Source organism: Nicotiana sylvestris, chromosome 2 (genome assembly GCF_000393655.2).
Source record: "Nicotiana sylvestris chromosome 2, ASM39365v2, whole genome shotgun sequence".
NCBI lineage: Eukaryota > Viridiplantae > Streptophyta > Magnoliopsida > Solanales > Solanaceae > Nicotiana > Nicotiana sylvestris.
Window position 1 is genome coordinate 4,651,373 of NC_091058.1, and position 13,190 is coordinate 4,664,562.

A 13,190-nucleotide genomic window follows, 5' to 3' on the forward strand; every position below is an offset into this window, starting at 1 on the left:
GCACCCTTAGGGTGAATATTAAAAGACTGTGAGATTTGGCCTAACTGCACCTCCAAGTTCCTGATAGAGGTATTGTGGGAAGCCAACTGAGCATCCGAGTTCGCATTCTTCTTCATCATCTGTTCGAACATCATTTCAATTCTACCTATATCATTGCTAGAAGAACTGGGACCTTGAGATGGAAATGGGGGTGGATTGTTCGGTTGTTGGTACATTGGGGGCCTTTGAAAGCCTTGCCCCCGGTTTCCTTGGTTTCCATTGTTCCATCCACCTTGATTGTTATTACCACCCCAATTGTTGTTATTGCCATTCTAATTTCCTTGGTTGCTTTGATTGTTGTTCTGATTTCCCTAGTTGTTGTTTTGGTTGTTGTTCCCCCAATTACCATTGCCTTGTTGTTGATTGCCCCAATTGCCTTGGGGTCTCCATTGTTGTTGGTTGGAAGAATTTCCTCTTTGGCCTTGATAATTGTTCACGTATTGCACCTCTTCACTTTGTTCATCATAATCATCATTTTGAAATCCACTACAATCATTATCAAATTGCTCTGAATTCCCTTAGTTTTGTTGCCCTCTTTGTCTTCTTTTGTTGGCAAGCATGTTAACACCCTCCATGGCATTCACTTGGCGTGGATTTTGAACTTGTTGCAAATGTGCCTTTGCTAGTTGGTTCATTGTAGTTGTCAACTCAGCTATAGCCTGCCCATGATCATGTAATTCCTTATGCAAATGGGTAATTGCGGGGTCACCATGGGGCACATTAGCTCTACTTTGCCAAGCGGAAGAAGTGTTAGCCATCTCGTCAAGAATGTCACAAACCTCATCATACGATAGCTTCATGAAGTTGCCCCCAGCATTGGTTCACTATGCATTAGTTTGTTGTATTAATGCCCTGGTAGAAGGTTTTTTTGATCATCGCCTCAGTCATATCATTGTTGGGGCATTCCTTCACCATTGTTCTATAACGCTTCCAAATCTCATGCAAAGGTTCCGTGGGCTCTTGCTTGAACGTCAAGATCTCATCTCTCAATGCAGCCATATGCCCCGGTGAGAAAAATTTTGCAATGAACTTGTCCACCAACTTATCCCAAGTAGTGATGGAATGGTTGGGAAGTCGCTAGAGCCAATCCAATGCCTTCCCTATAATTGAGAATGGAAAGAGTCTCAACCTAAGAGCATCCTCGAACACGTTAGATTGCTTGGTCCCCCAACATGTATCCGTGAACCCCTTGAGATGTTTGTAAGCATTTTGATTTGCAGCGCCCGTAAAGTACCTGCATTCCTCTAGTAAGGTCAAAATCACATTGGTTATTTGAAAATTTCCCGCCTGGATTCAGGGTGGGACAATAGCACTTGCATAGCCTTGGTTTGGAAGCACTCTAGGAACCACTCTTGGAGGTGGCGGAGGAGGGTCTGGAATATTGTCATTAACATTAGCATTATCCTGGCGGCCTCTACGTTGTCCTTGAGGTACAAGAGGCACCTCATCATCTCTGACATCATCTACCTCCTCTTCCGCAATCACATTTCCAATAGGGTCTTTTGTGTTGTTCGCTGCTATTTGGTACCCAAGTTGTGACACAAACAAATTAGTAACAAAGAAGGAAAGAAGAACAATACACAAAACTATTTAAATAGATAGCCAAAATCGTTAGCTCCCCGACAACGGCGCCAAAAAGTGATCAAGGCCTACTCTGAACTACTATTAAGTAGCGAGAGAGGATCGAAGAGTTTTTACCCGATTTAGGGTCGGGATCGATTTCCAGAGAGAGCTAGAATTTGGAGTCGGGTATCTATCTAGTTTAGAGTTGCGTATGTGTTCCAAATTACACTTTTATACATTTTTGGGGTTTTTGTTTTACTTCTACTTTTATCAAACTACAATGGTAAATGAAACTAGATTAAACTAAGAGTTAAACTAAAACGGGTTGTTCAAATGGTTTAAAAGGCACTAGGGTAGTGACTTTCACCTAGGTGGTCAATTGACGGATACTTGAGTCTAAGGCATGATTGACATGTTTGGGGAGTATGATATAACCGTTGCACGATTTTACCCATTCTACACCTCTCAGTGGTTTAAGTGATTTTGCCCGTATTGACTTTCTCAAGACCAATTGGGTATGCAAATTTGCACAAGCAATCAAGGTTCAAGTCGGGTATTACTCTCTCGAGGTTTAACCCTTTAATTGGGGCTATCAATCTCTTGAGTACGCCCCAATTCCTTGTTGGACCAAGGTCAGAGACTCAAGCTCTCTTTCTCAAGAAGAGCTCAAGTCAACTAAACACAAACTAGTGTTTGCAACCACTAATTCAACAATTAAACATGAAATTCGCCCAAATATCAAACACTCATAGTCAATCTAGCCCTAAAACACGACACCCATCACTTACCCATACTAGGGTTGAGCCACAACCCTAGCTTATAGGTTTAGCTACTCATAATTAAAGAAGAAAAGCAAGAAATAGATGAAGAAAAACTCATATTAATTAATTTCTAAGATAAACAAGAAGATTCAATGTTGAAATGTAGATAAAATTACCCAAAATATCTAAAATATTCGAACCTACGAGCGCAGCTCTCAGCTAAAACTATTTGATGACCTAAAAATGGGAAAAGAAGCTATTTATACTAAGCTGAAAAATCTGGACAAAAATACCCCTGCGGGGCTAGTGCGGACCGCACAAAATCACGTGCGGCCGCACTAAGGCTCTAAACTTGAAAATCGAACTCTCTGAACTGGGGCAATGAAGACCGCATAGGATGGACTGTGGCCGCGATGGCCTCTAGTGCGGTCCGCATGAAATGAAGCGCGGACCGCATTGGCTTCAATCTCCGAAAATAGCAACTCTCTGATCCTTGGTTGTGCGGACCGCACTAAATCGAGTGCGGCCGCAGTAACTTCAGTGCGGACTGCATTAAATCCCATGCGGCTGCATTGCCTGATTTGCCTGAGTTGCATACTCTCTGAACCTCACTTGTGCGGACCGCACAGAATGGTGTGCGGCCGCACTGGCCTTGTTTTGCCTGAGCTTTGTCTTGCCTTGATACTTGTGCAAGTTTCACTCCTTTTTGAGCTGATCTTTGGCATATTGTCACTTTGTTGATCAAACCTATAGTCAAGCACAACTTGTGAGCCTTTGGGACTATTTTGTACATTTTTCTAATCAAAACTTAAGCAAGAAGGAGTATAAAATGTAGCAAAATCCCTAGTTATCACTACCTATGGGGCGGAATCACTCAACGGCGGGGCTAGAGTTCGACTCTCTCGTACAGATTCAGCCAATACAAATTGTGTTCTAGCCGAAGCGACTGTCTGGCGAAATGCGGGCACTGGAGCCTTCGTCTTCTTGGAAGCTCGCAGACCTGGCGCAAAAAGAAAATCATGTTTAACAAAAAATGATGACAAAACAATGATAAGCTATAACGAAAGCGAAAGGGTCGTAGAAATGGGAATCAGACTCACTAGTCAAAGGCTTGGGACCGAACCGCTTGTTAAAGGACATCCAGTCGCGAATCCCCATAGTATGAGGTAAGACGCGAGTCACCTAGTCTTCGATATCAGGAACCAAAGGAGGTGGACGCTTACCAGCTGAAAGTAGAAAGACATGAGCAAGTAAGAAACAAAAAGATGAGGGATAAACAAAATATATGACGAACGGTAAAAGGCCCTTACGATTGAACTGCTCAGGGAACCCGGTTGGGTTCGCCACTACGTGCTCAGTCCTGACGAAGAAGTAATTGCACCAGAACCGCTGGTTCGCCTTGTCATCCATCCCCGTCGCCAATCCTTTAGTCCCATGATGGCGAAGATGAATTAGCATGCCCCTGTAGAAATGAGGCGAGAAGAGTTATAGCAGATGACGAATGGAGACTTAGCAACCGGCCAACTCTGCGAACTTCACCAGCATGAAAAAAGCTTTATATAGGTAAGGGAAAAGTTGTACCAGGCAGACGCCATAAAAGCGGCAGAACTCTTCAGCGAGTGGGGGAAGAGGAAGAGCGTAACCCACCAAAAATGAGTATTGGTAAAAAGCGCAATACCCAGGTCGGTGAACTTGTATTGAGTCGTTCCCCGCCGGAACAATATCGACGTAAGCAGGATTACGAAATTTGGACCGCAGGTCAGATATTTGCTTCGACCCCATGACTGGTAGTACCTGCTCAGGAGCAGGGGAAGGTTCTTTTTGAAAGTCGTTTCTGGCCGACGGGTTCCGAGGAGCTATCTCCTCTATGGTGGGAAAACTTTCGTTTCCGCAGCCGTGGGTTCACTACTACCGGAAGGTATAGCTACCGATAAAGGGGTGACATCGAAAACTATATCAGAAGTGTGAGGGGAGTTTGTCATTTCTGCAAGAACGTGTATACAGTTGAACCGGAAGAAGGGTATCAACGGGAAAGATGGAGCTGAAAAGCAGAAGTAAATCGGAAGCAAGGTTAGAGAAGAAGCAGAAGAACAAGCAAAGTGCCAAAAGAGTATGGAGTTTGAAAAGTCTCATTTTTGAATCTCCATTCCCCTATTTATAAGGTGTTATGGCGCCCAAATCGATGCAAGAAACTGTCATTGACACTAAAATCGAAGCAATAGAGGTACTGGAAACGACTTATTGCATCAGGAAGATGCGTAATGATGACGCGTGTGGTCATGACGTCATCCTACATTAGCCACGCCAACCACAACCCTTGAGCCGACCCGTTATCAACGCGACGTCGACCAATTCAGCTCATTCGCCATGACGGAATATCTTGTGATTAGATACAGATAAAATCCGTTCATCAAGGACTCCCAAAGGACGACCTCAATAAGCGGAGGGACTAACTGTATGGGTAAAAATTAGGTCTAGTTTAGCGAATGCAGACGGACAAGCTGAGGCCAAGGTCGAAACCAAGTACGGTCCAGTGGCGAGGATCGCTCAAAGGGAGAGATCAGTGCCGAGGTCGAGTAGAGAGCAAACGGCTGCAGCTGTTAAAATATTCCTAAGATGATAGATGGGAATATTCTATTGAATATTCCCCCATATTGTACTTTCTTAGGGTTCTCTAGGTATATCCCTTATAAATAGGAAGAGAGAGGAAACAAAAAGGGGATTCGGAACTTTTATGAAAGAACATCTTATAAAGAGTTGACTATCAAGAATATACAAAAAGCTTGTCTCGTCTCTTTTGTTCGATTGCATCACATAACATTCCTCTTTAGTTCACAAGATCCAAGGATACATAGTTCACTTCCATTGTCTGCTGTCACACGTTGCCTCAGAGGAAGGAATCATCTACCTCATCCAACATTTGGGTGACATTCCTTCTTATTACATTAAATGTCATTTATCACATTTATTGCATGTTTTTATTCTCATATTTATTACTAATCATTGAGCATTAACTTGGCATTTGTTGACTTGAACACGGTCCCATACCATCTAAGTTGTTTAATTTCGGATCTGGAATTTATTACTTTTAACTTGGATCCACCCCTTGTGCATTCATTAAATTGGTTTAACTAAAAGGGCTTAATACTTTTTGGTCAAACAAGCACAACATAATTTGTGTAATCCAATTGTAACATGAGAACCAATATTGGTTAAACCAAAATAGGAGCAGGTCTAACTCTGATATCGTGTAAAAAAAATGGACCATGAACCTAACTAAATTTTGAAAACTAATTACTCATCAGGATTACCAAGATACCAAAATCATATAACGAGACAATAATTCATTCCTTCAATATCAATATGAGCAACTTAACATGGATGCTTTTTATAGGTCGATACTAATTAAAATTATCAACTTCTTGGCTTTCTCTCAACTCAGTTCTTGTATCAGTCATGTGGACATTGTGTTCTCTCGTTTGACCACTTTCGCTATATCCGCTGCTTTCTCCTGCAGATATAGAACAACCCTTCAGCATATCAGCGCTAGCCCTACATATTGGACAAAAGGACGATTTCAAAAGCCACAAATCTATGCATTCAGCATGAAAATAGTGGTTGCATTGAGGCAAAATTCTGCACTTATCACCCAACTTGAGACTATCCAAACAAATTGCACAGTCCACTGGACTATAGACTCCCTTCTCTTTGGCTTGAAAATTAAAGCAAGGAAGCTTGTCTATATCCTCTTGAGACATGCTGACACCTCTCTCCATCATATTAACGTTGTCAATTCTTCTTCTAAAAGCCCTCAATACTACACAGACATGAATCAAGACAAGAACTCCAACAAAAACGAGTAGCAATATCACTGATATCACCAGTCCCATGATTATAACCCGAGTAACCCGCGAGGCAAAGCCCAGTTCATGGTTCTTCATTATAAGTTAAATCCTTTACAAAAACTCATGTTCTGAGGATGAAAGGAAGAATCACAATAAGAGGTTACTTACATATTGGCTCCTTAGTTCCAAGAGAAATGGATTTGGAGCAAAAGATGCTAAGGTTTTGCAACAATTGACTGGTGGAAGATATGATTCTGGTGTAATTCAGAAATATTCGCATACTCCTCTTTTTTGGCTTCTGCTTCATCTTATGCATTCTTTCTGTGTTATTATAATTTAGGATTAAGATAAGTTCTTATATAAAAATACGTATTAGTCTTATTCACCTAAAAGAATTTCGGACGGTATAGGTAGCTGACGGTAACGTTGTCTGTTTTCAATTTGTAATAGTCTAATGTTCAGTGGGGCTTGGGTTGTTTTAATCTGTAAGGTGCAACACAAACAAATATTGTAATTTCAGTAGCAACTGAAAAGTGTTGACCTTCTGTAATGAAGTGATGCACTTGGCCTAAGCATATAGTCATTGACCTTCACATAGTGGACGATCCTCTTGAGAAGGGAATGAATCCAACACAAGATGATTGAAGAGATCACCAGACAGTCATTAGAAGTGGTAGACGTAATGTAACAACTCTCAGCACAATAGCTTTAACAGGAAAACAAAAGGATCATGAAAAACATCTGTCTTGCACTTCCTCAATTAAGTTGCAAGGCCAGTATATTGCTGTAAGTGGACGTGCGACACCCTTGGCGATTATGAACAACTTTCCTTAAATTCACAGTAATACATTTTGTTTTTCAACCATTAAAATATTAAGACAAACAATGAACGAGCACAATTACAAGTAATACTGCAAAGCAAGCATTCATGAATGATTATAAGCACAATACGACGTAATCTAAACCATATATTCAAGATACTATAGGGACTATAGCTCTAGATATGGTCTAACTGCCTCGCAAACACCTCAAACTTTTAATGGTATATACAGGTATAAGAAACCAAACCAAAAAATGAGGAAGGACAAAAGTGAACTATAGCTCATTGCACAAATGCTATGAACCTAAAACAATACCCTCCCTAGTGAGATTGGTTACACGCAGAACTGCTTGAGCACTCAAAGGCGAAAGCTTTGATTGACAGAAATGCTCCCAGGAAATTGTTTCCGCCTCTTCACTCACTTCTATTGGGGTAACATTGAGTGCTTTTTCATAGATAGTTTGCAGTTCTAACAACAGTGTACGAGCAGCCTCCCTTGACTCAGGAAGCTGGTCACTGAGCTGCGATGCAGCTATTTGGATCAAGTTTTCAATTCCATATGCTCTGATTCCCTCTACTCCCTGCAAAGCATGCTATACTGTTAGTAAAGACCACATCTAGTAGTAACAAGGAAATTATCAGAATACCTAGAAAACAAAAAGCCAGAACCAGGACAAAAAGTTTATTCCTCTTTCATATTTCAGCAACATGTTGAAAAGCCACAAATGTCTGATTAAAGTTTCCAGTGGCTGCTAAGAGTTCACTAAGAAGTGATCCTTATAGTTTTCATTCAACAAGAACCAACAAAAGAAACAGAAGTAATAATAAACGACCACGAGGGGGTAACTAACGAGACTATGAGAGCAGCTAACTATAGCATTATGACCAAAACGTGACCATGCAAAAATTCCTTGGCAATATTTAACTATGACTATTAAGAAATATAGTCAAGAGACTGACAAATTGTTACCTAGTCATTCCTTAAACGGGAAAAGGTTATTAGAATGCTTTTTTTAATCAAGTAAATAGTTATTAGAATACAAAGTACTTGAGCTTACTTTCCTATCTGTATATTGTCAATAACATAGCCAAGGGAAAGATCTTAGTCAGCAGATAAACAAACAAAATGGTTAAATAATGAATAGCAGGACTAAATTGTACAATGAAACAACTAAATTTCATAGGCCAGAGTATATGTCACATAGAAAGAGAGATTTCGGCAATAAGAACTCTCACCAGACGGGGTACACTTCGAGAAAAGCACATTGAAGCTTTTGCTCTAATTCGAGGATTTCTGTGTTTCAGATTAGGTTGCAGCTTCGGCAACAATAGTGATGGAGAAACCCATGTCGTCATAGCTATTAGAGCTTTCTCAGCTGCCTCGCATACAAATCGCTTGTCTTGTGAAGATTTCAGAAGAAGTTGTACAAGCTAAGCAAGGAACAGTCACGTCATGAGCACAAGGACAAGGTAAAATTCACTTAAGGAAGGTGATGGAGCAGAAATTATAATGCAAATGCAATCATAAGTCACAACAAATGAGAATTAAAATTAAAGTTACCAGTGGATCCATCAAGTCAACTATGCTGTCACAGTATGCTTTGAAAATGTCAGCTGATGCCATAATAGCAGTTTTACAAACAGCACTTCTTGGATTTTTCAAAGATTTCACAATAAGAGAGATCACATTTCCCCTGCTCATTTAAGTCGCAAACATAAATAGGAAAGCATAAAACAAAAGGAACTCATATAAAGATATCTATTTAAACCAGCTAGAACAGCATGATCAAATATCTTTCAAAGTTATATCTTCCGTTACAAAATGTGACTTACAACATATCAACCATTGCTTCTTTGTGAAATATGGACAGACGCCGAACATCATTGAGTGCCTCACACACTAAAACCCAGTCCTTGGAGTCTAGTCCAGTCAACAGAGTCTACAAAATGAAAAAAGGAGATGCAACGACATTGAAAAGAGACTTGTGTAATCAACCTAAGAAGGTGACAGATATAAAAATTACTACAAGCCAACATCAAAACTATATCAGGAATCTTTACCTTCAGACTCGTGTCGACATCTTCTACATCATTCAAATTCTCAGATTCTATGTATTCTACTTCTGAATTTCCAATCTCTACCCCAGTATTCACCTTATTGTCTCCATTAAGGGCAGGCTCAACAAGTAAGACAGGCTTTTCTCTTTCCTTTTCTTTGTAACTTTTATCAACACTCTCAAGCACTGTCGCTGGAACATTCCCATTACTGGAATTTTCATTGTTCTTCCCAGCTTCAGGTAGTGCACTGAGATCTGTAGCAGCTTCCTCAGACATCTTATAGAGACTACCTTCTGAAACACCAGCAGTGGACAGGGTTGTTAAGAGCCAAGTCAGCAATACACTTAAGCAAACATTATTTATAGCATAAAAGAGGGAAAAGTAACAAAATAAACAGATATCTAAACTCCAGGGTAGAACTAACATTTCAACCCAACATTTGTCCTATCAAAATGTCATAGTACACATGACCACATTCCACAAGATGGAGCTCTGGTCTCAATTGTTCGAGATGGAGTAACATGAAACTCAGCAACTAGAGTTAAGCAGTTTTAGTTAAGAGCTAAACTAGAGTTAGTTGTATAACTAATTATTGGAAAGTTAGTAGGAAGTTAGTGGTAGTTTGGACAGCTGTCAGTTAGTTATAGGAGAAGATCATCTGTATAAATAGGCGATTACATCAATGAGAAAATTAGCTCTTTTGATTCTCAATTACATTCTGCTTCCTATGCACACTTGATTCTCAGAAGCTTTCTCTCTCAATCTCCATTGAAGCAGAGCTAGAAGCTCGTGTAAGAACAAGCTGTGAAGTCCAGAAACTAACATCAATAGGATGATAGCCCAAGAACCAGTGACCAAAACTAACAGTACAGACTCAAAAATGAAATTGGTTTGCTTTGATCCCAGAGAGACAGAAGGCATTGCTTTCAAAGTGTGGACAACTTTTTGTTGAAGAACTAAAGCACGTTTAGTCAAGGACTTAGCTGCAAATTTCCAATGAAATTTGTAATTCATGCATTTGAAAGAATAAGTGAAATCATGAGTTGCTCACTCAATTTCCTTGATGTCTTGATCAAGGTTAAGAAAGCTAACATACATACGAAAACATAACACTTTGGTTCCGCAACTATTGGGTGTTTACCCGCTTTTGAACCTCAACCATGCTTTCTCATACTGTTGTTCACTTTCACTTCACTAACTTGTTCCTTTTTTTTTCCACTGTCCCTTGACTAATTGGAATGTCAAATTTCCTTTTGTTGAAGTTTTTGTTTACACTGGTTAGAAGATATTTCAAACATCTTCAATGAGAATTGAAAATTTCATAAGAGTATAACAGTATCATCAATATTCCCCCAAATGAACTACAGCCTCACATTATCAAGTAAATGATGTAGCAATAGCTGGAGAAATGGAGAGAGAACATAGTGATCTAATGTCCTTTTTAGGAAAGAAAAAAAAAAAGAACAAGTAACTTAGTATCTAATGTTTTTTCTATTTATCATTGACATAGTGATCTAACGTTTCTCAATGAAGTATCCAATTTTTTATCTGATGAACTTTAACATTGAAAGTTGGACAACATTACTTCACTCCAAATTGGCAGCATTAGATGTGACAATCACTCAGCCAGTAAATTCAGTAGAATAGATATCGTGAATGTACAAATCACGTCACTATTTACTCAAATCACGTCACTATTTACTCAAATCGTGCTGCAAAAACATTTTAATGAAAAGAAAAAGAACAGCAAGCGTCAAACCCTAAGTTAAGTCCAAATGATATCATTAGCTTATCTTTGTCCGTCGAGGTCAGCAACACAGCACCTTGAATCACTATTCAAACAATGATTCGAAACATCAACTCCAGTATTATTTTTCAATAATCATTACTAACAAATTCCTAGTATAACTTTTTTAACAGGAAATAATCGGTGCAAGGATCTTCACTACTGGATCAGAAGAATCAACTAGAACAAACAATACCTACTAGACAAAAACATTCCAAAAGAGGAACGCAACACGTTTTAGAGTAGAATCGCAAGGACCTCAGCAAGAAAAAACATTCGTAGATCGAGTAAGCAACTTCAGAGCACAATCAACAAACATATATACTATTAAATTCCTCCAGCAGAGATTCAAAAAATGCAATGCTCGGCGACATCTGTAATTCGAAAATTCGAATGTGGATTACTATTTTCCACAGTTTCACAAACATATAAAACAGTAAATAAACAGTAAGCGAAGATTGACGATACCAGGAAAAATGTGGCAAATCGAAATGATTTGAACTCTCCTCTTCAAAAACAAAAGCAGATTTTAACCTACTAAATAATGGAGAATTTGATGTGTATACTGAGTGAAGCGTAGAGAGTAGAAGGAGAAAGAAAAAGATATTTGTAACCGGCGTAAACAGTAGCAGTATGGGACGGCGCTATTTGACACCAGACTTGGGCCGGCAGCACGGGAAATGTACATGTGACCGCGTAGCAGAGAGAGTCCAAAGACATAAATTCGCGATTTTCGTGTTTACAAATTTACCCCTATGTTTTGTCATAATTACTTTCACTTAATATAATTAAATCCCCGCTCATGAAAGTTGAGACTTCAATTTGAACTGACCTTTCAACAGAAGGAAAGCAATTTTTTGAATTTGATGCCCACATCATTTGACGAGGACTGTTTCTCCGCCAATTAATTTGCTTATTTTGTATTTAAGAAATTACCAAAAATAATATTACTAGGAAAGACTTAATTAGACCATAATGCTCGCATATCATTAAGAGGATTCGAATTTGAAATCGACAAATTGAATTGTGATAAAACTAATTACTCAATAAATCTTCTTTACGCTAGCAAAATGATTACATTATAAGTGCCCGTGGACATAAAATTTGATGGAAGATTTTTCCAAAAAAATTTCACTTTTTTCGAAATCAAAGTTTGTTCATAAAATTTTCAATTTTTATATGGAGATGCATTTTGGAAATTTTCGAAAATTTAAAAAACCGCAAAAAGTTGTTTTTCAAAATTTTCACTCAAATCATTCACAAAACTTTAGAAACAACCCAAACTGAAATTTACGTTCAAATACCATTTTCACTTGAAAAATTTTTTCACCATTTTTTCGAATTTTACAATTCTTATGTCCAAATGCCTACTAAATATGCCTGCCGTTAAAAATGGTAGGTATCAAAAATTGGCCGGAACGCAAATATTGTATTTTTTGGGTTTGTGGATCTTGATTGTTGAGATCCACAAATGTTAATTTTATACTTTTTTCTTTTTGTCTGATGTTAAATATATACACATTGTTGATGATAAATATATACTTTTCTCCTGAGCATAATGATAATGATATACTAGCAAAATGATTTTATATACGACTACGCGTTAAAAGAAAGCAGGGAATCAAAATTTGGCCGCAATGCCAAAATTATCTTATTTCTGATCTTGATAGTTGAGATCCACGAATGAATAATATAGAGGTTTAATTTTTATTTTATTTTTTTCTCTTTTACTGATGTTGAATGAGATTGAGTCAATTTCTATTGTTGTTTTAAAGGCCTTCGTTATTTGCAAACTAATACATTAACAATATCATCATTGCTTTAATATAATGATTCGACCAATGTGGTCCTTGTGTTAGACTTTATAAGTTGGCGATTTTATAGTAATTTGACATTAGATTATAATTGCTATAATTAATCAGCAACTGTTACTAATTAATTAGTAGAACTTCAGCTATATTGTCTTGCTGTCTTATTAATTCTAAATTGATAGTAATACAACTGACATGATACTGAAGATGTGAGTTCACAACACTACGGCCATATTGGACATTGGACATGAGAGAATTGAGATGAAACATCCCATCTGATTTTAATTTTTATAACATATGATGATTGGACAAAAAAAATGTGACTCAGAGCTCAGCTGCACCACATGGGATGCCTCAGTGCCAGCAAATAGTGCATTGAGTTGATCACTCATCAAAGGCATCTTCATCAACTTCTTGATTTGGCCAAGAAATCACCCCTCTATTGATTATATATTCGATATCTAGGTATGTACGTAGTACGCACATTTTGCATATGCTTACATACTG

General features: G+C 38.5%; 2 protein-coding genes across 3 annotated transcripts; both read right to left on the reverse strand.

Moving 5' to 3' along the window:
• Positions 1-5,764: 5,764 nt before the first annotated feature.
• Positions 5,765-6,253, reverse strand: LOC104226994 (RING-H2 finger protein ATL56-like). Its single transcript, XM_009779119.2, has one exon. It carries the CDS (start codon positions 6,251-6,253, stop codon positions 5,765-5,767), a length of 489 nt encoding a protein of 162 aa, XP_009777421.2.
• A 790-nt stretch (positions 6,254-7,043) lies between these two features.
• Positions 7,044-11,670, reverse strand: LOC104226995 (uncharacterized). 2 transcript variants are annotated; one of them, XM_070167631.1, is made up of 7 exons: positions 11,341-11,556; positions 11,131-11,246; positions 9,090-9,379; positions 8,862-8,968; positions 8,590-8,722; positions 8,265-8,459; positions 7,044-7,609 (listed from the first exon to the last, which is right to left on the reverse strand). In XM_070167631.1, the coding sequence occupies exons 3-7, from the start codon at positions 9,360-9,362 to the stop codon at positions 7,325-7,327; spliced, it is 993 nt and encodes a 330-aa protein (XP_070023732.1). In that variant the 5' UTR covers positions 9,363-9,379; positions 11,131-11,246; positions 11,341-11,556; the 3' UTR covers positions 7,044-7,324. The 2 variants fall into 2 exon arrangements, with proteins under 2 accessions (XP_070023732.1, XP_070023731.1); XM_070167630.1 differs by lacking the exon at positions 11,131-11,246 and having other exon boundaries at positions 11,341-11,670.
• Between the last annotated feature and the right edge of the window lie 1,520 nt (positions 11,671-13,190).

Bases quoted from the DNA above. Each gene is read 5' to 3' on its own strand.
- LOC104226994 (XM_009779119.2), bottom strand. From the start codon at position 6,253: ATGGGACTGGTGATATCAGTGATATTGCTACTCGTTTTTGTTGGAGTT.
- LOC104226995 (XM_070167630.1), bottom strand. From the start codon at position 9,362: ATGTCTGAGGAAGCTGCTACAGATCTCAGTGCACTACCTGAAGCTGGG. The intron at 8,969-9,089 runs GTAAAGATTCCT...TTCATTTTGTAG, and splicing joins ATGTCGACACGAGTCTGAAG to ACTCTGTTGACTGGACTAGA. The intron at 7,610-8,264 runs GTGAGAGTTCTT...CATGCTTTGCAG, and splicing joins CTCGAAGTGTACCCCGTCTG to GGAGTAGAGGGAATCAGAGC.